The 25,033-nt window shown below is 34.8% G+C and overlaps 1 protein-coding gene and 2 long non-coding RNA genes across 3 annotated transcripts; 2 read left to right on the top strand and 1 right to left on the bottom strand.

The window, feature by feature from the left end:
* The first annotated feature begins 2,566 nt into the window (after positions 1 to 2,566).
* LOC134257214 (ralA-binding protein 1-A-like) lies at positions 2,567 to 24,536 on the top strand. Its single transcript, XM_062739860.1, has 15 exons — positions 2,567 to 2,614; positions 12,402 to 12,494; positions 12,778 to 12,910; positions 13,541 to 13,595; positions 14,365 to 14,500; positions 14,946 to 15,068; positions 15,685 to 15,888; positions 16,426 to 16,544; positions 17,120 to 17,250; positions 17,524 to 17,725; positions 18,471 to 19,100; positions 20,418 to 20,772; positions 21,291 to 21,380; positions 22,229 to 22,431; positions 24,141 to 24,536. Exons 2-15 carry the CDS (start codon positions 12,473 to 12,475, stop codon positions 24,270 to 24,272), a joined length of 2,535 nt encoding a protein of 844 aa, XP_062595844.1. The 5' UTR covers positions 2,567 to 2,614; positions 12,402 to 12,472; the 3' UTR covers positions 24,273 to 24,536.
* LOC134257197 (uncharacterized) lies at positions 3,264 to 4,645 on the bottom strand. The gene is made up of 2 exons (XR_009989872.1): positions 4,568 to 4,645; positions 3,264 to 3,439 (listed from the first exon to the last, which is right to left on the bottom strand). It is a non-coding gene; the product is annotated as an uncharacterized LOC134257197 (long non-coding RNA).
* Positions 5,380 to 9,163, top strand: LOC134257190 (uncharacterized). The gene is made up of 4 exons (XR_009989870.1): positions 5,380 to 5,400; positions 6,108 to 6,203; positions 6,495 to 6,580; positions 9,033 to 9,163. It is a non-coding gene; the product is annotated as an uncharacterized LOC134257190 (long non-coding RNA).
* Positions 24,537 to 25,033: the final 497 nt, after the last annotated feature.

Genomic DNA, 25,033 nt, shown 5'->3' with positions numbered 1-25,033 from the left:
TTTTCAAAGTGCGTAATTTTTCAAAGTGCGTGGTAACAGGGCATACACAATGAAATTCGATTATTCGTGGACGATGCATCACTGTTTGCAATAGTGGACACTGATATTAATACTCCTACATGATCTCTTACAACCGATCTTGATAAAATAAAGAAATGGTCACAAATCTGATTTTTATTAGATTTTAGGTATAGGCGAATGTGTGTGGATATGTGGAAGGGATAGTGTAAATTAATTCATTCAAGATTTGCTAAATTGTTCGTTCGGGCGAAGACTTAGAAAAAGTGACACACTGCGCGTGCAGGTACACACCAGTAAATGTTATCATTAAAATAAAATTTGACGGACATTAATTTACTGGTACATGTATTTTAGTTATCTGAAGACAACGTAATCTTAAGAGAATGAGGCATTATATATATTTTCTGTTTTTCATACCCCAGATTTCCTTCTTTTGATTTACCGTTTACACAGGCCTGTGTTTTAACAGCTGTTCATAAATGCTGTCAATTAATATATGATACGAGAAAACGATACATCTCTCGGTAATTTATATTTTAGGGGGAAAATATAGGTGAAAATATATAGATTGACACCTTAGTATTTACCTGTGTAATTATGAGGTTACAAACCGTGACGATGACTGGACAGGATGGGCTACCCGTTATAAAAACAACTCATAATCAACTCTGCGGAACTCTGTGTGTCTCAATCTACATACTTTGGAGGCGCGTGTGAATGTGGGATTTTGTATTGATGTATTCTGATAAAACGCTCGATATTTGTATATTCGGGATGTATACAGTTGTACATTGTAAGGACGACGACAAAAGAACGTATATTGACTTACATACATATGTACATTTAACTTAAGATACAAAAAATCTATCACTAGTAGAAATTAATCAAAGGAGCATATTTTCGATGGTATTTGAAGTGAAACAGATCATGACCTCGATGTCGAGAAAAACATTTGCTATAAAAAAATAACTATATGCAACTTTCATTTAATTCAGCAAATAAATTATTGAATGAAATGCACTAGCGACATAATCAGTCAAAGATACTATGAAATAATCTGAAAGATTCAACATATTAATATCCACTCATCAATTAGTTAACAAAATTAAATTTATCCATTCTGTGGTTTCTTTTGTGTATATGACTGGGGGTCGCTGGATCACACGTCGATTGATTCCCGGTGACCGACTTTGCCCCGCGTTATCGAGGGAGGTGCGTTATATAATTGTAAACAAACAAGGTGAATGTAAAAGGAGTGCACTTAATGGCTGTGAATAGTATATGCTTTACAGTTATGTTTTATTTTCTCACTATATTGTTTGTTTTTATATGATAAGAAGAAAAGATTATCTTTTCTTCCATTTTTAGTAGACTTGATTTATAGATTTTAAAAAAAATGAAATAAAAGGGAAAGTTGTCAGTGAATAATCATGATAATTTGGGGGAAAAAAACACAAAACACTTCAAGAACCTTATTCTAAAAAATATTAGCATCCAATGTAGCCATCTTTATCATTTATAGTAAGTTTGTTTTGGTTTACACGCACGAGGAGCTCGCGTTTACGTGCTGAGTGAAAAGAATTACCTGTACATATATGGGTCATGCATCTAGCTCATTTAAAACAATACTCGAACAAAACAATTTCATGAGATAATAAGATGTTAAAGCAAAACTTCATAATCGACAGTCATTCCGAAATATTTACCGTTTTCGAGTTATAAAGCAAAAATTTTCAAGGGCCCTAGATCCCTAATTTTAGGGGCCAGCCCCTTTTAATGATATTAAATGAAAGCTCGTGCAATTAGGCACAACTTTTATTCAACATGTCTTAACAAAATATTTTTAGTTTTCAAGATAAAAAGGAAAATATGTGTTAATTTTCGCTCTTTTACGCGTTCTAATTTTTGACCCCTATAGAGCGCCATTTTGAATACAGAAATCGAAAAACAAAAACCGATGTGCACAACTTCAATCCTTCTGTTATCTAAAACCAGTAAAATTTCTGCTCCAGCTTTTGTGGTCTCTGAGCCTTTGTCTGGAAATGAAAGCCTATAATTTTTCGTTTAAAGGGAAATAACTCATAAGCGGAAGTAAATTTTTAAAATGTTAGACAGTATTCTGATAGAGTTTATTACCGTCTATAATGTCTGAAAATTTGAGCAAAATCCATTGAGAAATGAGTGAGATATGAGGCCTCAAAGTTGGCGTCTAGGAAGAAAAAAAAAAAAGAATAATAAGAATAATCTTAATCATCAGAATCAGTAGAAGGTCTTCCGTTGGAAACGGAAGACCTTAACAAAACAAATGAACAGCATCAAGAATACGCTGTAGCCCGTGAAAGAAGAGGCATGTTCAACCCCCCCCCCCCCCCCGAAAAAATGGCACTATCGATAATACGTTATGCAAATAGAAACATACACACAGGAAACTTTTTACCACAAAGTCCTGAGCGCTGTGTGTGAAGCAAATCAATATCCGGAAATTTTTACATTTCCATTCTATCTTTTACCTTGCAGCGTTCATATCCCGTTTGAGATTTAAGAAAAAAATCAACACGGAAATCGAAGATTCGGAAGAATGTTGACGATGAAGGTAAAATAGACAGGTTAGAAACTGTTAACCGAATTAGGGTTCAGGTAGGCTATCAAGTTTTTCAAATTTTTCAACTGGAATGAGCACTGAGCGTTGCGCTGAGTCGTGTTCAGCATTGTCTAACAGGTACAACGCAATCTATCTATTCACTATTGATCAGTTGATTTAGCTGAAGACTGATAGATACATGTACTGATGAAGCATGGGATAACTATAAAGCTTTATTAAGCTATTCAAAGTACCTTGATTTAGGGAACAACTTTTACATTACTAGCCCCCCAAAATGGGCTAATATATAGTGTCATGATTAATTTTTTTTTACGCATAAAACAAAAGCAACTTAATTGAAAAATTAAGGATGGTGTTAACAGGGAAAAGTGGCTCGCATGATTTTCATGCGATTGCCTTTTCGCATGAATTTCGTACGAAAATCATATAAAAACCATGCGAAAAGTTCCACATGCGAATTTCATGCGAATGTCCTCATATAATATTTATACAAAATTCATACGATTTTCATGCGACTAAGATTTCGCATGATATTCATGCGAATTCCAAATTATCAGTTTTTCATGTAAAAATCGTGCGAAATTCGCATAAATATCATGCGATATTCATATACAAGAGAAAAAAGCAATGAACAAAGAAATTGAACATTTCAATATTTATTTAGGTTTTTCTGCCACATAGAGTGATAAAAATTGCCAGTCTCTGATATCATATTGCTTGGATGTTCCTAGGTAATCCATTGACTTTAATGATAGCTGTGTTTACATGCAGTTTTTCAGTACGTCTTTTTCAGTCTTGTGTCCTGACAAGCGTTTCCTACAATTAAAGAAATTTTGATTATTATAAAATACTATTACCCATACTAACATTTCAATTGTTTAGGTCAGAGGGACCTATTCCTAAATTCGATGACATTAAATACAATGAATTCAATTATATCACTTGAAAAGTCCATGTTTTGGCAACTTGTATTACTGCAGAGTATGCTAAATGGTATATATATTGTAGTAGGAAAGGATAAATGCACGAAGAAAACATATGGCTGGACCGGGAATCGAACCCGGGACCCCTGTATTACTAGTCAGGTGCTCTAACCACTGAGCTATCCAGGCCGATATCCACGGTCCGTAAAGCCCGAACTTCTACATTCCTCCCTCCTTAAACAGTCTTCGACCTCGAAGACACAAGTTCTAGGGCCCTGCCAGGAATTACTAATTTACACATACACTGTAACCTGAACAAAGCCCCCCACACTGGCCACCAAATGTAGTAGGAAAGGAGAAATGCACGAAGAAAACATATGGCTGGACCGGGAATCGAACCCGGGACCCCTGTATTACTAGTCAGGTGCTCTAACCACTGAGCTATCCAGGCCGATATCCACGGTCCGTAAAGCCCGAACTTCTACAATATGGTAAGAGCGAAACAAAACACCATGTGTTAAGCACATTCATAACTGCATAATAGATTTTAACACATTCAGTGTCTTATTGACCTACTTTATATATCCTGATATTAGGCTGCTATTGAACCCAATGAGATAAAATGTTTCATTTTAATTGTGATATTCCTATTGGATGACAATAAACATGTCATTGATGAATTTTTAATAAATTACATACAACAGTACAATACTGAAAAGATTGATTTTTTTTAAATCTGGATAGAATAATTAGAATAGTACCTCAATTGTGAATAAATCAAATGCAATAGTTAGATTTTTTTGCATGGACCTCAAATTAACAGATTAATCCCCTAGAAGATGGAACCTTTTGTTGGACTTATCATCCTATGTCTAAATTATTTTGTAGGATACACTTAGTCTAAAGAAGCTGTGGTTACAAGTCTCTACATATGTGTCAGAACAAAACACACAGTCTGTGTAATTGTGTAGAGACTTGTAATGTCAGTTAGTTAAAATAAAAATAACTTTAAATTATTTACTCAGAATTTAGTAAACCTTCAAATAGATGTCACCAAGCATAAAAAGACCATTCGATTCACCTGGCTGCGTTACGTAGACGTTGCAAGTTGAATTATCAATAAAAATGTGCATTATAAACACAAAATATGACAAACAATTAACAAAGCATACATATTTACCATTGTTTTAAGGAATTAGATCACAATCAACCAGAAGGAAAGTCTGGAACAAACCATAGAAGGGAGCTCTCGCTGACTCGGTTTTTTTTTTCTGTAACAGGAAGTGCAAATGGAACCTGGCTTTTCAGTTTCGTATTCATCCAAGAATCGGGAAATACCTTAATTTTTATAATTTTTGTGGTTCAATTTTTTATCTTGAAAATGTATCTCCGCTTCAAAGACGAACGTTGATGACTAAGTGATACAAATTTAATTTATGGAACCAAAGCTAGTTTTTTTATGGAATGCCGTACGTCACAAATTACGTCATCATGCGGCTTAGAAAGCAGAAAGAAAGAAAGAGCAGAATGTTTTCAACTCCATCATGTCCATATTTTCTGTAAGTTTGTAAGATTCTCATCTTTTTTTTAATACCAGATAGATGTAATAACTTTATTTGGGAATATCTGTTGATTTAATCATATATATAGGCGCTTGGTTACAGGATGGTGTGTTTTGTGTACTCTTTTTATATGATATATTTTAAAAGTTTAAACGTGCTAATTTCGGCGAATTTTTAGTTTTATTTTAATGAGGGTATTCAGACACACATAGAAAAACACAAAATACACCATCCTTCAACCAAGCGCCTTTGGACTTAATAACAGATTCAAGTGGATCTAACATTATCTATTGTTGAAATGAAAGATGGGCTTGATACAGGTTCTCTGCCTTTCTTTCAATATTATTGAAAAGGCCTATTGAACAAGGGTAGGCCTAATGTTTTGTTTTTAATTCCTGTTGCACCAGGATCTGGTATATAAAATTAAACTGCAGCAATCAAATAACACACAAAGTGGCGAATCCAAAGGGGGGAGGGTGTAGATAGAATGTTCTATCGTTAAAATGATAAAAATTTATGTCCTACGGATCCGGTGAGAGCTTGTCCCGAGACACAGATTATTCTAACTACGGGGGTTGCAACTCTCCCGTTGGATTTGCAAAATCCCCCCAAAAAAAAAGAATAAGAAGAAAGTTTCAAATTTTTGTATTTGTGTTTTTACCATAGAAAATGTTCAGTAAAAAGCTAATGTTGTAATGTATAAAGAAATTTGGTCGTGAATACAAAATGACCCCGGCCTTACAAAATAGGATTCTCAGGTTCTGAGATCAATATTTTCCTTTCTTATATTATTCAGAAACTTTTCAGGTAATCCATACAAATACTTTTTTCTAGTTTAATCAATCTCCTTGCCCACAGGCAAGTGGTTGATAAAATTTCACTTGCCCACTCTTAAAATTTACTAGCCCCCGATGACGGGCGTCGAGCAGTGGGATTTGTCATCCCCTGTTTATTTAAGTTTCGAAAATATTTATTAAATGTTGTATTCTATACTTACAGGTGTAATTTGCTGGTAATAAGCAGATCTATGCATGGCACTCCATTATACCACACTGATAGCTTCACAAAGATTATAAATATGATACATGTAAACAGGTAAAAAAAAAATCCAAGAGAGAAATATTTTTGCAGAGCCTAGCTGAGGTATACATTGTTTGTTATTACATGTATAACAATTTTGTTGTTACATGTACACATGTAGCAAAACCTTAATCATTCAGCTTAGCCTTATTTTTGCTTATCTTTGCATTTTTTAAAATATAAATACATGTATATAATCTTCATTAATTTATAGAATACATGTTTTAAATAAAGTGACAAAGGGATAAAGAACTAAATGTTATTGAACCTACAGACACTATCTCACATTTCTGAGTTTCTCTGTAGGCACAGTTACTTGTCATCACAAGGATCAGAATTCAAGTACCAAGGTAGTCCTAACTCCTGAATCTTCCTGATTGTCAAAAGTACATGTAAGTATTTTATAATATTTTTTGTTAGCTACTAGCCTGAGCCGAAGACTCAAGTGAGTTTTTCTGATCAAAATTTGTCCATTGTCTGTCTGTCGTCGTCATTGTTTTCATTAACTTTTCACCTTTTCGACTTCTCAAGAACCACTGGGCCAAATTCAACCACACTTGGCACAAAGTATCTTTAGGAGAGTTTGTTCAAATGATGGGCCCTATTTAAGGGGAGATAATTCAGAAATAGTGAAAATTTGATGGTATGATTTAAAAATCTTACCACTGTGCCAGGAAAGATGAAACTTACAGGGAAGCATCCTCAGGTAGTGTAGATTCAAGTTTATTCAAATCATGACCCCCAGGGGAAGGGGGGGCCACAATGGCCAATTAATGTTTTACATAGAAATATATAGAGAAATTCTTTAAAAATATCTTCTTAAAAACACTTTACTAAGTGTAATGTAGATTCTAAATTGTTCAAAGCATGACCACCGGGGATAGGGCGGGGCCACAATGGGGACGCAAAGTTTTACATAGAAATATATAGGAAAAATCTTTAGAAATATTCTTCTCAAGAACCACTGGGCCAGAAAAGCTGAAACTTATGTGGAAGCATCCTGGATACTGTAGATTCTAAATTGTTCAAATCATGACCCCCGGGGGTCAGGGCAGGACCACATTGGAAAGTCAAAGTTTTATATAGAAATATATAGGAAAATTCTTTTAAAAATCTTTTTCTCAAGAAACACTGTACCAGGAAAGTTGAAAGTTATAGGGAAACATCCTCAGGTAGTGTAGATTAAAGTTTGTTCAAATCATGATCTCTCTGGCAAGGGTGGGGCAAAAAATATTGATCAAAGTTTTACATTGGAATATATAAGATTTTTTTTTTAAAAATCTCAATTCTCAAGATCCATATTATCAGGGACAGGAAAGATTAAACTCATGATGATATGGAATCATCCTCAGGTAGTGTAAAATTAAATTTGTTTAAATCATAACCTACAAGGGTAGGTAAGGATCTCAATGGAGGACCAAATTTTTTACATAGGATAATTAAGGGAAAAATCTCAGGAACAGAAAAGCTATGTTCACAGTCATATTGATATGTAAGCATCCTCATGTATTGAAGATATAAATTTGTTCAAATCATGAGTACCCTTTGGGGTAGGAATGGAAATGATGGGGTGTCAAATTTCTTCGTCGACCCACCACCACACCTTTTCAGTAAACTTTTCAATTCTGATCTGATTTGTGTGTTTTCTTAGCTGATATGGTCAGATGAGCGATGTGACCCCTGGGCCTCTTGTTTAAAATTTTGACAATTATTACTAAGCTGGGAATATTTCATTGAATTTTTCTCACCTAAGCTAGAAGCTTAAGTTAGCCCTTTTTATGCCCCTGTAAACAAAGTTTCAGGGTATAGAGTTTTTCTCGTGTCCATCTGTCTGTCTCTCTGTCTGTCTGTTTGTCCGCAAAAACTTTAACCTTGCCCATAACTTTTGATTTATTGGAGCCATGACTTTCATATTTCACATGTGTATTCCTTCTGACAAGACCTTTATTTTGGTACCACCAAATTTGACCCCTTGACCCTGACCTTGGAGTTTGACGCAATTTTACATGAAAATTTTTAATTTTTACTCTGGCAATATCTTTTGAAAAGTAGACTCCAGGACATTTATACTTCACATGTGTATTTTTTATTGAAAGACCTTTCATTGGATACCAACAACCTTGACCCTTTGATCTTGACCTTGTAGATTTCTGTACCTGTGAAAAACTTGAACCTTGGCCATAACTTTTGAATGGTAAGGGATACGGCTTTCATACTTCATATATGTAATCCTTGTGAGAAGACTCTTCATAGGATACCCAGAACTTTGACCCTTTGTTTAAAAAACAAGCCTTGACCATAACAAGACCTTTTATTTGATAACAAGAACATTGACCCTTTGACCTTGACCATGGAGTTTGACCTAATTTAAAAAAAAAATTAACCTTGGCCGTAACTTCTGAAAGGTTAGGGTTAGGGCTTCCATACTCTTAGATAAGTAATTCTATGTGGCAAGATCTTTCATTGGATACCAAGTAACTTGGCCTTTAGAACTTGACCTTGGAGATTTTTGTACTTATTAAAAAAACCTTTAACAATGGCCTCATACTATCAAATTTCACAATTGCTTTCCAGTGAGAATATCCTACTTTTGGTACCTATTAATTAAATTTGCATTTAAGAAAAGTTTAATCGTTGCTATGTTGTCATACGGGGGCATCAGTGTTTCACAAACATATCTTGTTTTTTTCAAAATTTTTCGTAAAATTTTTCATTTTCATGCATTGTTGATCGAAACTTTAAATGCATTTTATAAAAAAAAAAAAAAAAAGTACAATTGTAAAAATACCAGCTTATTAAAAGTTCTTAAATTTGTGAGATTCTCAATAATATGATACATTTCAGCTAGTGACACAAGAGAAGAATGTGGAGTAAATGCCAATAAAGGCTCGACTGCAGGGGTACACCTTACTTCTCAGGAATTTCTGGTTATTACCATCCAATTCAGAGGAGAAGACCAACTTCAAGGTGACTCTTATGCATTGGTAAGGATTTAAATTTACTTTCATTAATATGAACACTTGAGGGATGCAAGTGTCAATTTATTGTTATTTGTTTTTAGACCTATTGCTTCTCTTTTCATCAGTTGTTGTGTATTATCAGTAACAAATTATCCATTACTGACAGAACCATTATCAACCAAATTTTGCATGGTAAAAGTGCTTTTTGATAGAATGCAAACAAACTAAGTACATGTAAAGTACATGTATTGTTATAATGAGAATTAAAGAGTTCCATTTCCAAAATTGTACATATAATTACGTTGCCCCTGGGTACCCAGTAATAGGTTCTGATGTTAAGTAGACATATCAAAAATGCAGTAATTCTTTGACAGTCATCTTTTTCTGCTCCTAGTACTCAGCAAATAAACTTTATGCATACATATATTATTTTATCCTATGTTTACACCTTTATATATGCCTATATGACATCTTAAAGCGAGGACTGAAGTTTCTGAAATGCAAGACAAACTTAAAGATCAAGGTGTCAAAAGGTCAAAATTGTTAGCATCTTAAGGAAGGTTTTGTCCTAAGGAATAAACCTGTGAAATAAGAGAATTTTAGTATTAAGTGTTAAAAAGTTATGGCCTAGATTATATTTTTTAAAAGTGGGTCAAACTCTTAGGTCAAGACCTAAAGGTAAAAAAAACTCATTGAAGGGTCTTGTCACAATGATTACAAAATAATGTGAAGTATCAGATTGATAGCACTAACTGTTCAAAATTATAGCCTAGGTTAAAGTTCAGGGATTTTTTTTTTGTAAAAGTGGATCAAACCCTAATATCAAGGTCAAGAGGTCAAATTTTATAGTACCCCAAAAAAGTTCTTGTTACATGAAATACACCTGTGGAATAGGAAGCCATAGCCTCACCTATTCATAAGTAATGTGTTTAAAGGTTAAATAGACAGAAAGATCAGGACATACAGTACAAAAACAAAGTAATCCCAAAACCCTTGTTTAACAGAGGCAAATTAGTGCATAATTTTTCCATGACCGTTTAAATAATAAAACGGATTCAAACTTATTCCTTTAAAAAGTTGAACTTTGAAGATATAAATACATGAACTAGTCTTAATAATATTTTTAGATTTATTTCTGTTCTTTGCTTTACAGAGAGCTTTGGAAATGCAGTTGTAAAATTCATGACTGTACTTCATTTACCGGTACCCAGTAGTCATTACAATTATTTTCTCTTGCAGATGAAACAATCTCCAGACAGATGGGTGGCCCTTGAGCAGAGAATGTTAAAAAGAATTGAAGCATTCAATAAAGAAGATTAAGAAACAGAATGTGTCCAGTTGTTTGTTCATCAAAAGAATAACTTGGATAATCATAGTGGTGCTGCCTCAAAATCTGCATGTGTTCAAATTAAGCAGTTTCAAATTAAGATGTAGATAAAGCTCATTAAGTCATTTGCTGGATCAGATTTTGAGATTGTACTTATTGCATTTTTTTTATTATCAGTAACAGTGAAACCTTGATGATTAGATGTACAAATTCATTTACAGATCTAAGTATTAGAATTTCATAATGCTTTTCATCAAATGGATTAAAAGAATTGAAAGTCCAATATACTAGGCAAAATATATACTGAGTACATCACATGGATTTGATATGAATATATTATGATATTCACATGAAATTCATATGAAAATCTGTAAAGAAAGTAGCAAAAATATTCATATGAATTTCGTGCGAATTTTTATTCGAATGATATTTGTGCGAATTTCATGTCAAAATCGCCTGATGTTTTCATACGAATATCATGCGTGGTCCTTTTCGTCTCCTTTTCATGCGAAGAATTCGCACGATATTCGTGCGAATTTCATATGTAGTTCATGCGAGCCACTTTTGCCTGTATACATGTAATCATGCTAAAGCAGAATTAAGATCTTGCAAAAAAATATTAAAAAAAAAATACGAATGCAACCGAATTTCTTAATTAACATTAAAAAAAAAACAACTCACTATCCTTAACCTGAGTCTCTTTGGTGGATGCTAGACTTACCCTGATCAATTGAAAAATTTTGCAAGGACTTGTGCAAAATATTTCAGGTGAATGTAAACCCTCAGTTTAACCAACAGAAAAATGTGCAAGGGCTTAACTTTACGGCTCCCCACATATGCAAGATCCTCCCGCTCATTGGACGATGACATAACAACTACATCACTCAACTGAAATGGGTTAAACTTGCACACTATTCGACTAATTAGGGTTAGTCTAGCACCAATCTGAGAAATTAGGGTAAGTTCTTGCACTAGTATTTGACTGATTAAGGTTAATCTCGCATCCATCCGAGAGATTAGGGTTAGTACTTGCACATTATTTGACTGATTAGGGTTAGTCTCGCATCCATCCGAGAGATTAGGGTTAGTCCTCGCACATTATTTGACTGATTAGGGTTAGTCTAGCACCTGCCTGGGAGGTCCTTAGTCCTTGCATACCATCTGATAGATTAGGGTTAGTGACTTGTTCGTTCAGATAAGTGAAGAAATTCAGTTGTTTCTGTAATTTCTCTTAGATCATAATTCAGCTTTAACAGCATTTTGTTGGTTTGTTTACATAGAACGCACTAGGAAAACGCACGCACACACTTCCTTCAGAATTAAACTTTGTTGATTTTGTTTAGAGTACGAGGTTTAAAACTTTGTTTATAAGTGAAGTTTTAACCATAAAATTCGATTTTGGGGTCAAAAGGCAAATAAAAACTCGTATTTAAAATTTTTCATCGCTCATGCGATCTCATATATATTGACTTCGCCTTTGGTGACACTGCTGCATTTAAGCCCCCTTTTCTGAGGACCTGTCACGTCATTAAATTCCATGTGCAAGACTAATCCTTGCACAAGCTTCAGTTGATCAGTTGAGTGCCGTACATGTAATTAGTCATAGTGCAACAAGCATACATACAGCAAAACTTGTTTAGTACCAACACAGATATTGCAAATTTGCTGATATAGCAAAGTTATCTTGGATCCCCAGCTATATAAATTTAAAGAATTCCTTCGAGGGATATAATGAATTATGGATATTGTAAAGTAATTTCATAGGTCCCAGTGACTTCGTTATATCCAAGTTTTCCTGTAGTACCAAATTCTTGAGATGCTTGTCTGGTAAAATCTTTGAAAAAGTAAGGATAGTTTCCAACATTTTCAATCAACATATTAATATGATTAAGTATTAAGATTGAAGCTTGTACCTGCATTTTACAGGTTGTGGTGAATCTTCAGGTATAGACGGATTTCCCTCCAGACTTGAATGACCTTGACCTGTAGAGAACAACATGAACACGGATCACACTGAGGGTATTCACTTTACTTTCAGGAAAATCTAAATTTAGTTACATAGGGTGTTCCAATTACTTTTCTTCTAATGATTGTTAAATTGACAAACAAAGCGTAATAGTGTTCCTATTGTTCAAAATCAAGTTTTACTAGACAAGAACTGATATTATAGATGTAATAATCAGACAAATTTCCTTTTTCGATTTTTTAATTGCTCTTGTCAGGAAGTTGGGTTTTGTTAATTCTATAAATGATTAATTTCATTCCTCCATTTTATGAATAACCTAATTTTTTCTGTTGTCAGGAAGTGAAGATGGCAAAAAGCGAGATCTTCTCGGTAAAAAACGAGACTCGAAGAAAGGGCAGAAAGACCAGGGCTACGTAAAGTTTGACGAGGAGGACTCGGATACATCTCAACTCACCACAGAGGAATTCAAGTGAGTAAACTCAGATACATCTCAACTCACCACAGAGGAATTCAAGTGAGTAAACTCAGACACATTACAACTCACCACAGAGGAATTCAAGTGAGTAAACTCAGACACATCTCAACTCACAACAGAGGAATTCAAGTGAGTAAACTCAGACACATCTCAACTCACCACAGAGGAATTCAAGTGAGTAAACTCAGATACATCTCAACTCACCACAGAGGAATTCAAGTGAGTTATCTTAAAGTGATTTAACTTTAAAGTTTTTTCAAAAACACTCAAGTGAGTTAACCTAGACAGTTAAAGGAACTTAAATTTAAGTGAATTATCTTTAAGTTACTGTAGATTCTGATAGATTTCAACTTATATAAAGAGGCCTAAATATCACTGTGACAGCTTTCCTTAAAGTCAGAGAAATTCAATTTGTTGATTTCAGTTTGCACACCACCAAAAATTACCTCTTAATTTTCATTTTGAATTTTAGTTAAAGAATTTCATTACATGAAAATAAACATGTTTTTATTTTTTTACAAAATAGTGTTTGTTTATATCTATAAAAGTAGAGAATCAGGAACTGTAACTCTGTAAAGCAGGAGTTGCCTCCCTTAACTTTTTTTCTTTTTTTGTTTTCTACAGAAGTCCGTCAAAAGCCAAGAAATCCAAGTCATTTTTCAAAAAGCAGAAACCTAAGGTAAGTGTTACTGATTTTAGTAAGCCCATCTATTGACGGGGAGTAATTTCTGCCCATCCACCTGTCATACTGTACATGTACATAATGTAGCACATTCAAAATTTAGCGCAATCAGTGGGTATGGAGTTGTTTACGTAAGCATGAATTAGCGTTACACGTGTTTGTGCTGTATATTCTACTTAATTATTCCTTACTTATTATTATTTCTTAGCTGTATTTATGAAATCTCCCATTGTTGTCTGCGCCAAAGCCGCTAAAATATGAAGCCCACTATTTTAAGTAATCTGTCAGACTGTGTGGTATAAGATCATCAAAGTTTGGCAATTGATGCATCTTCGGAGTAAAGCTGCATTATATTAAAACCAAAAAGTAGGTCATGGGGATGTATTTTCAGAATCGGTTAAATCAAATCTGTTACAATGTGGGGCCTTAGCGACGATCTAAGCTTGGTCAGTTATAGCATATTCAGTAGAAGATAATCCTTACCACATTTTAGTCACACATATACTACAGTCTGAGAAGAATTGTTTATTTAGATAATTTTTAGACTGGGTAAGTATGTAGGCATTCTTTTTTTGGGGGTTTTGGGAAATTTGTTTTCAGGTTTTTGTTAGATAACAAATAATAGAGTTTTTCAACAGCAAACAAACAAATTTTTATTTTAAGCCTCACCTGTACATTCTTTCATTGTGATTGCAGTAGACTTTTGTTTCACATAACTCATTTGTTTTACAAGTTCTTAATAACAAAATTAAAAGTAAATTTGTAGGAAGAAAAGAAAGACAAAGAAGGCAGGAAGGACGAAAAAGAGAAAGAAGGAAAGAGAGAAGAGAAAGAGGGAAAGAAGCACAAAATAAAGGGAAAAAAGAAATCCAAGCATGAACCTCCCCCTCCTAGTGAGCCAGGTATCTACTTCACTGAAACATCTGAGGATCTTTAATACTTGTATGTTCAGGTAGTTTGTAAGGCAAATCTTGGTTAAATAATGTGAGTGAAAATGTCTACCTGTACACTCAAATTTATGTATTAATATTTTTAATTTTCTTTGTATGAGATAAATACTTGATATTCGCATAAAACTACTGCTTCTTTGTTAAGAAAATCTTGCAAACTGCAGAAGTAAGTGGAGCTTTTAGCAAGCTTGAATGTATCGAAACAAGAGTATGTAAATATAGGGAATAAGTGTTAGAGTTTCTAGTTTCATGAAGATGATCTAGCCTTCTGCATTTATGCAAATTGTCATGAAAGCCTATTGCTTGAGCACATCATGAAACTCAAAAATTAAACAGCTATCCCTAAAATGCATACAGTCATCATAAAATAAGACAAAGAATCAATCTTTACTCACAGTGGAAGCTACCAAACCTATTTTCGGTGTACCATTGTCTGTTGCCGTGGAGAGGAGCCCAAGTCATGATGGGATAGAACTGCCCCGACTCTTCAGGGAGTGTGTGGATTACATAGAAGAGCATGGTAAGAATGGGTATTGAAGTCACGTCTTTTTTTTCTTTTGTTTGACTATTCCTTAACATCCATCTCAGGAACTATAATTATGAACTATTCTCTTATATTGAGACACCTCCACTTGCCAGTAGAGAGCTGCAAATATTGTCCTATACTTGACACTCTGGGCCTTTGAGCAGTCAGGGATTTGTTTGTGCCAGAATTGCTCTGATAAGAAAGCAGAATATGTCATTGCTGGCGCTTTATTATAAGTGTGTTTTAATGTAGTCCATACTGGTATTATTGCCAATTGTCATTTTGAATCCATATTCACTGCACATATAAATTGACTTCTCATTAAGGTTATATACTATATATCTATTGCCTTTCATTACTTGTATGATTATTATTTGTTACAGTCCTTTTAGTACCTTAGTTGTTTAACCAGTTAATCATGTGAGTGGATCAACACAAGATTCAGATGTTATAATCACCTGGGGTCCTGTCCACAAGTACCTGTGGTTATAATATTAGGCTCCTGTTTATAATGACGTTCAGTGCTTTTAGTACTTTGATTTCTTATACTCTCATCAGTATTTTGGTGTTTGATTTGCTACATTCTCACTATTATTTTAACCTTTACTAGGATTATCTTGTGAGGGGATCTACAGAATCTCGGGTGTGAAGTCTAAGATCCAGATGTTAAAGGACTGCTACAATCGTGGGGCACCTGTTTACCTGGAGGAGCACGAACCTAACATCATCGCCAGTCTCCTTAAACAGTTCCTCCGAGAGCTCCCCGAACCTGTACTGACCAAAGCGCTCATGTCAAAGTTTGAAGACGCGTCAGGTAAGCCTTAGAAAAGCTTCAGATTAACCTAGATCAGAGACACCCAGAGTAAAGGGATCATGTCAATTTTTGAAGACACCTCAGGTAAACCTTAGATAAGATAAGCTTCAGATTAACCTAGATCAGACACCCAAAGTAAAGGGATCATGTCAAAGTTTGAAGATATCTTAGGTAAACCTTAGATAAGAAAAGCCTTAAGTAAAGGGGAACATTGATTCAGAGTTACCAATTAAACCTCAGGCTCTGGAGCAAAAAAACTTAAACAAGCTCATTTCATATCTCAGCCTTACATTTCTACTATAAACTAGATCAAAGTGAGCTAATGGTAAATTTCATGATCTCAGGGCTGATTATAGACACATATAAATCTCAGATCAGAAAACTCAGGTTATTTACAAGGTTTATATAGTGTTGTTAGAAATTTTGGTCTTCCCTTCCAATTTTTTCATACAAGTGAGCTACAAATCTGCAAGTTGGCTGAAGATTTTTACATCTAAATCAAACATTTTTACTTAACAATCGTCAATTTTTTTTCAGTGGTTCGTGGAGAGATTGCAAGATCTGAAGCGTTCCGAAAACTAATTAACGATCTACCTACATGTAATCGGCTTCTCCTGTCGTGGATGATTGTCCATATGACTCATGTTATACAAAGGGTAAGACATGTTATTAGGATTGATTATTGTGGATTTTGTCACCATAAGATGATCTTTCCTAATTTAGGTCAAAGTCACTGTAATATGATTATGTGTCGACTGGCTTGTTCCACTGCAGAAATAGTTCCTTAATAATCTCAGCACTCAGATATTCAGATAAATCCCTGCACTAAAGAAAAAGTCTCAACAAATTGAATATGAAAGGTTTTATTTATCAGGAGAAGGAAAATAAAATGAGCGTACAGAACATGTTCTGTAAATGTATTATATTTAGATTGTACAATATTTGGCAGAAATTGACTTTTGAATATGTTAATGTAGATCTCAATTAGTGCAGTTTCTTATGTTCCTATTTATGTATATTTGTACAAGACATTGAGGCTGTAATTAAATTAGAGAAAGTTTCTTTCTGCAAAAAGCACAAAAAAAAAATAAGCAGTTTACAGTATTCCCTGCATCTCAATACTCAGTTATAATTAGACAGTTGCCCTTTGTGAGAATAAAAATTATGAGAAATAGAACAAAATGAGCCTACAAAACGTTCTGTAATAGTCATTTTTATTTTTATTTACCAGGAGAAGGAAAACAAGATGAGTTTACAGAACGTGTCTATCGTCCTTAGTCCCACGATGCAGATCTCACACCGCGTTCTCAACGTACTGTTCCAGTCCGCATCCAAACTGTTCTCAGACATCGAGATCAAAAAGTAAGTACTCAGTGAAATCGATGTCAAAAAGTTAGTTCTCAGTTAAACAAGATCAATCAGTATGTACTCAATGAATTCAGGATCAAAAAATGAGTCAAAAAGTGAGTACTTAAATAAATTGAGATAAAAAAGTCCCATTACTGAACAATTTTAGGTCATCCTCTTTATTCTTTTGTTTGCCATGTATCAGCCAATTATTTATCTTTGACAGATATAAACCTCTCATTATTTTTCTCTGATAGATATAAAGCCCCTATTATTTATCTCTGACAGATATAAACCCCCGATTAAGCCCACCACTTCCCGCTGGTCGTTAGAACTCCCAGAATCCCTTGCTCTCATGCAGGAAGAACTACAGAAGCAGGAGTCTCTACTGAACGCTCTCCACGCAGAGATCAACGCCGGGTCAACGGACCAGGAGAAAGAGGAACAGTTGTGGGAGGTCCAGCGAATCGTGACCCAGCTCAAACGGAAGGTAAATATAACAAAATCTTGACCCAACTTAAATGGAAGGTAAATATAATGAATCGTGACCCAGCTCAAACGGAAGGTAAATAAAACAAATCGTGACCCAGCTCAAACAAAAGTTAAAAATCACTAAATTGTAACCCAGCTCAAACGGAAGGTAAATAAAACAAATCATGACCCAGTTCAATCAGAAGGTAAAATAAAACAAAATTGTGACTCAAATGGAAGGTAATAATCACTTAATCATGACCCAATTCAAACAAAAGGTAAAATTAATATAATAATGACCCAACAAAAACAAAAGTCAAAAATCACTGCATCGTGACCCAGGTCAAATGGTGATAAATAAATCATAATATTGTGATTCAGCTGAAATGAAATGTAATGAATCACTTAATCCTGACCAAACTCAAGTAAAATTTAAAAATAAAGAAATTGAGATCCAACTCATACGAAAGTTAAATAAATCACACCTCGTGAAATAGTCCTGGCCCTGGGGAACTGGAATCTTGGTAACTCCCTCAATGATATACTTTAACTGTATAATAATGCAATAAATGGTAACCTACCTCAAACAAAAGGTAAATATCCCCTCTCAAACTATTAGTTCAACTCTTGCAGGTCAAGAAAATTGTGACTATTCAAATAAAAGGTTAATATCTCCTCTTACACTAAAGCTTCAAGTACATTAAATAAATGTTTAAAATTTCAAGACGGCAAATGTTGTATCACAAATGATTCATCTTTTGTAGATCAAACAAGCCCAGAAACAAACAACAGAGAGAAAACTGAAGGAGGAGTCGATCCCGCCCACTGTAACAGAAGAGGAAGAGCTAAAGCTTGATCTACAGGTGCCAGTCAAACAGAAAGCCCCGCCCCCTCCTCAACAAGCCCCACGCACAGGGCAAGAGGTTCCAACTACAGCAGAAACAGATCAACAAGATGATCAGCAGGTCCCGTCCCAGGAACCAGCAAATCAAAAAGAGGCTTACAGAGAGTCCGAAGAGGCTGGTCAATCCACAGCCAATCAGAAAGAGGCTTACAAGCAGACGGAAGAGGCTGGTCAAACTTCAGCCAATCAGGAGCAAGAAGAGGAAATCACTGAAAAAGTTACAATTGATCAGAAAGAAGAAACCTGCCCTACTTCACAACCAGAGCAAGAAGCAGAGACAAAAGAAGTTGTGGAAGAAGATGTTGTTGATTCCCAATCTGTGGAACCTGAGGAGAATAAAGAAACTGTCACTGAAATACAACAGGAAGTCAACCAAGAGGAAGAGAGTATAGAACAAACAGAAAGAGGAAGTGGGGACCAAACAGGAAGTGAGGAAATGGAAGTTACTGGAGAGGAAGTGGATGTTGCCAAGCCACAGGAAGCAGGAATGGTAAAAATACATCTCATGTGTATAGTTTAAAGAGATATTTAAGCTCTATAAGGCCTTAAATTGTTTTTAAGATTAATACTATGAATTATAAAGCAATTTCGACTTAATTTTTGCACTGTAATGATGTAGAAGTTAAAAGAAAAACAAAATAAAATGTTACTTAGGATTGAATGAAAAGAGGTGGTCTTCCCTACATGTTCTAAGCTAAAAAGCTTCTTACAGATGGTTGAGATCTTGAGTGAAAAATTGAACCATTTAATGAACAGAAAAAAATCTCATGTCTGAAGATATTTAACATTTATTATAGTTTATACCCCCGCTCCGAAGGAGAGGGGGGTATACTGTTTTACCCTTGTGTGTCTGTCTGTCTGTCCATCTGTCTGTCTGTCCGTCCGTCTGTCTGTCTAGCTGTGTGTCCGTCCGAAACAAATTTTCGTCACAGTTTTCTCAGCAACTACTCATCGTAGATGCTTGAAATTTTAACACAATCTTCTCTGAGGCATGCCATATGGTAGGATACATTTTTGTTAAAATTCAATATCAACTTCCTGTTTGTCTGTGCGTCTATCCGTTTCATACAAACCAAATTTTCGTCGCAGTTTTCTCAGCAACTACTCAACATAGATGCTTGAAATTTTAACACAATCTTCTCTGAAGCATGCCATATGATGGGATACATTTTTGCTCAAACCCGATGTCAACTTCCTGTTTGTCTGTGCGTCTATCCATTTCATACATAACAAATTTTCGTCACAGTTTTCTCAGCAACTACTCAATGTAGATGCTTGAAATTTTAACACAATCTTCTCTGAGGCATGCCATATGGTGGGATACATTTTTGTTTAAATCCGATGTCAACTTCTTGTTTGTCTGTGCGTCTGTCCGTTTCATACATAACAAATTTTCATCCGTTTTCTCAGCAACTACTCATCACAGATGCTTGAAATTTTAACACAATCTTCTCAGAGGCATGCCATATGGTGGGATACATTTTTGTTTCAATTTGATATCAACTTCTTGTTTGTCTGTGCATCTGTCCGTTTCATACATGACAAATTTTCATAGCAGTTTTCTCATTAACTATTCATAGCAGATGCTTGAAATTTTATTACCGACTTTGTTGAGGCATGCCATATGGTGGGTTTAATTTTGATATGAATCTGATGTAAACTTCATCAGCCGGTAATTGAACTTGTGTAAACAGTATATTAACATGACAGTGCTTATTTACATCAGAGCGGGAGTATTACTAGTGAGCATTGGCTCACAGATTTCTTGTTATTTATGTGATGCAGACAGATTTGTTTTATTCATAAGGCCCCACAACAAGAAGTTGAAGTGGTTAAGAAAACTGAAGATCTAGGATTTGACCAGTCTGCGGGGGTGGATCCAGCTGGGGTGTCAGTCAATCAGGAGGATGAATCTTCTGATGATCAATTTGAAAACACAGCAGAGAAAATTCTGGAGGCTGAGAGGGGCGTGGCTCATAACTGGACAGATGAGAGTGAGGCTGGTGTAACAGATCAAGAGGAAGGCAGGTCACAGGTTAAAGGTCAACAGAGGTCAATTGAAGGTCAGGAAGAGGAGTCAGGGCAGAGAGAAGGACAAACACTGGATGAGGCAGATGGGGAGAAACCAATTGATATGTCATTGCAGGGGGAAAGTGATGAAGGTATTACATTACAGGGGGAGAGTGATGAAGGTATTACAATACAGGGGGAAAGTGATGAAGGTATTACAATACAGGGGGAAAGTGATGAAGGTAAAATATTACAGAAAGTAATCATTATATTCAAAATTAGTGATGAAGGTACGCAATGCAGAGAGTGGTCATTACTCGTATAAGCTTGGTTCTGATATTTAAGGCCTTTTTTGATTGCTTGGTTAAGAAATTCCCTATGATTATTAAATCATTAAATTTTCATTTTTAGATTACGTGAAATATTAGGAGCTGATAGGGATTTGATAGATGGATCTAGAATTGTTATTGTTAATTTACCAACTGAAGTTGTTTGTAAAACAGACCCTGAGTTCGATAATGATGACACGTCTGTCATGTGACTGTTGTCAGGTTGTCTGTGATTTGACTTTCTTACAATAATGAGATGATAAAATTGTCCTGATGTTTTAATAGGCCACATACTTTACAATTATCACAACTTTGAAGAAGTTGTCTTTTTGTTTTGATAGATCAGGAGTTTGCTTACGATGATGAGATGATGAAGTTACTGGAAGAAGAACAAGCCCTTATACTGGAGGAGGAGGAGCTTCTGGCTATAGGTAATGAATATTCATGATGACATTTATGACAGCTTCTGGCTCAATGTATTGAATATTCATAAGTAAAGTAATATAACTAGAGGAGGAGGAACCTATGGCTGATGAATATTTATGGGACACTCAGTATATTAATAAAACTAGAGAAGAATCTTCTAACTGTTCGTAATAAATAATCATGATGGTATATATTACTCTACTGGTGTAGGAGCATCTGACTATAGGCATTGAATATTCATAAGTTAATTCATTTCACTAGAGGAGGAGGAGCTTATGGCTATAGGTAATGAACATTCATGAGTTAATTATTGAAACTGGAGGAGGAGTTTCATGCTGTAGGTAATAAATATGTTCATGGGGATATTTATTATACTGGTGGAGAAGGACCTCAGGCTATAGGTATTGAATATTCATGAGTATGCTAATTATACTAAATGTACAAATGGATCTCCTTTCTAAAGTAATGAATATTAATGAAAGTATAATTAATCAATTATTTTGATTTAGTCCATGGTGAAGATTCATTTGTCTGATACCAAAAATGATTAATTTTATCAAGGATGATAATTTACATGAAGTAATCTGACTGCATCCAAAAAAATAGTGAAATTAAAAAAAACAGTTTTAACACTTATAATTCATGTTGAATCTGGTAGATTCATCTTGAAAAACACGTATGTGAAAAAATATTGACAGAATGCTGATAATAATTATAACTTTTGACAAAAATATGGCAAATTTCTTCACATCATAAATATAAGGACATAAAGGTGTTTAATTTTATTCCTGCTTTGGAACAGCTATACATTCATGGATGTTTATCTCTGTACATATTTTTTCTCTGCTTTCAGAACGAGAACTCAGGAAAAAGATAGAGACGGAGCGTCACGAAGCGGAGAGACTGAATCAGGAAATCGACGAGCTGAAGTATCTCAGACAGGACTCGGACGTAGACGAGTACAGCTCAGAGTCAGACAGCAGCTATGAGAGCGAGGACGAAGAGGACCTACAGGAGATACTGAAACAGCTGATAGCTAGGAACGAGGAGCAGGAGGTAATAACTGATAACTGATAGAGAAAAACAGGAAATAAGTGATAACTGATAGGAAATACTCAAACAGCTGACAGCCAGGAACGAGGAGCAGGAGGTAATAACTGATAACTGATAGAGAAAAACAGGAAATAACTGATAGGAAATACTCAAACAGCTGACAGCCAGGAACGAAGAACAGGAGGTAATAACTGATTACTGATAGGAAATAATAACTGATAACTGATAGGAAATACTGAAACAGCTGATAGCCAGGAACGAGGAACAAGAGGTAATAACTGATAACTTATAGATAAAGGAAATACTGAAACAATTGAGAGAGGAATGAAGAACAGGAGGTAAATAACTGATAACTGACAGAGAGAAACAGGGAATAAGTGATAACTGATAGGAGATACTCAAACAACTCATAGAGAGAAATGAGGAACAACAGGTAATAATTGATATATAGAATATCACACTGCTGTTTTGATCTCGGCCCTGGTATCACCCCGAGCGGTTGCTTTTAGCCCAATCCCGAAGGGCGCGGGCCGAGACCATCCGAGAGCTGATACCAGGGACGAGATCAAAACAGTGGTGTGATGTTGTTTATATCATATATCTAAAACCAAAGAAAAGAACAAATATTCAGATATTTTTCAATCAAAAAAATTATATAATTAGAGTTATCTTTCTTTATTTCAATGTTCCTGGAGATGATGCTTGACAGTGAATAATAATAGAGAAAGATTTGCCTGGTCTGGTCATTAAAAAAATAGTCCTGGTGTTTTTAACAATTTCATTTCGAAGCATATTAGATAACAAAGATTTAAAAAGGTCAAAAACTTAAAAAATATTCTACTTTCACTTTGGATCGAACTGGGGTTAAAACTTCTTTAACAAATCGAACTACAACTTGTTAGTCTGAGATTTATAGTAACTGTTTGTTTTGTTTACGATATATATTAAATTAAAAATGGCACATTACATGAAAACTCTGTATTGTCTTTCTGTCAAAGCAAAGAAACGTCCATTTTTTTTTCAAAACATGATTTGTTGCTGTCCTAGAAGTAAACAAGAGTTACCTCTCTTACGTCACAACTATTATCATTTGTCACACTTTTCAAAAACAATTTTCTCTAAATTCTTCTATAAATAAATAATTTTTAAAGATCCTGGTTAAATTTTTCGATATATAATGTTACTCTTAAATACTTAAATATGAATTTTACTCTTAATTCACACAAATTAAACAGAAATAATGGTTTGAAATTTGAGGGCGAGACAGCCCCTTGACGACGGGCCGAGACAGAGATATCTCAGCCCTGAGGGCGGGACAGCCCTACTTCCCAGGCGCTGTCTCGCCAAGTCCAAAGTGCCTGTATCAGGGCTGATACAATACTAGGTATATGATAAAGGAAATACTCAAACAGCTAATAGAGAGGAACAAAGAACAAGAGGCAATAACTGATAACTGACAAATAAAGATGACACTATCAGCTGAAAGGATACTGATGTTTGATAAATACTCAAAAAGCTGAAAGATGATACTACCAGTTGTAAGTATCATTTTTAGTTTTCAGTTATCAGTAATTATCTTCTGCTCCTCGTTTCTGGCTATCTGTTTTATATCCCCTATCAGATGAGTAGCAAGAGATAATCATATCCGAGAAAGAGGCTTATTTGTCAATAATCAATACATGTAACCCATGTTTACATTATTTGTTTTGTAGAGAAAGAATGCTGAGCTGTGCAGTAAAATTCATGAGGAGAGAATGATCTGTCTGGACGTCAAAGTACAGATCAGGATGTTACAACAAAAACAACTGGAGAGTTCACTTAGTATACAGGCCATACTGGGATAGAGACAACAAACAACAAACAACAACAACAACAACAAACAACAACAACACATAGCAACACATACAGATCCAGATGTTACAATAAAAACAACTGGAAAGTTCACTGACTATACAAGCCATACTGGGATAGAGACAACAAAACAACAAACAACATATGAACAACACATAACAACAACAACACATTAACAACAACAACAACAGAAACAGCTGGAAAGTTCACTGAGTATACAGGCCATACTTGGATAGAGACAACAAACAACACATAAATATCAACAACAACTCATAGCAACACACAACAACACATAAACACCACCAACAATAAGAAAAACAACTCAGTATACAGGCCACAATGGGGTAGAGACAACAAAACAACAAACAACACATAAACAACAACAACAACAACACATAAACAAAAACAGCATAAACAACTGGAAAGTTCACTCAGTATACAGGCCATACTGGGATAGAGACAACAAACATCAAGAACACAAACAACAACACATATTAAACAAAATATTAACATCAGCAACTGGAAAGTTCACTCAGTTTTAAGGTTTCACTGAGATAGAGATTTTTTTTTTATAAAACACAATATAAACCAATTGTTTGGTAATTCGTTTTTTTTTTTTCATTTATATTAAGATTTAGTGATCCTAGTCCTATGTATATAATGTTTATTCCATTATTATACCTGTTTATAATTGTATGTAGACTTAAAAAGAAATTGAATTTCAGTTTGTGAATATATAAGAACTCTACAGATA

This window comes from Saccostrea cucullata, unplaced genomic scaffold (genome assembly GCF_032062105.1).
Source record: "Saccostrea cucullata isolate Sc308-1 unplaced genomic scaffold, CSIRO_AGI_Scuc_v1 ctg1751, whole genome shotgun sequence".
In the NCBI taxonomy this organism is placed as follows: Eukaryota; Metazoa; Mollusca; class Bivalvia; order Ostreida; family Ostreidae; genus Saccostrea; species Saccostrea cuccullata.
This window is presented reverse-complemented; position numbering and strand designations above follow the sequence as displayed.

Coding starts and splice junctions, on each gene's coding strand:
- LOC134257214 (XM_062739860.1), top strand. CDS start 12,473: ATGAACACGGATCACACTGAGG. Junction 14,501..14,945: donor TCCCCCTCCTAGTGAGCCAG/GTATCTACTTCA, acceptor CTTTACTCACAG/TGGAAGCTACCAAACCTATT. Junction 15,069..15,684: donor GGATTACATAGAAGAGCATG/GTAAGAATGGGT, acceptor AACCTTTACTAG/GATTATCTTGTGAGGGGATC.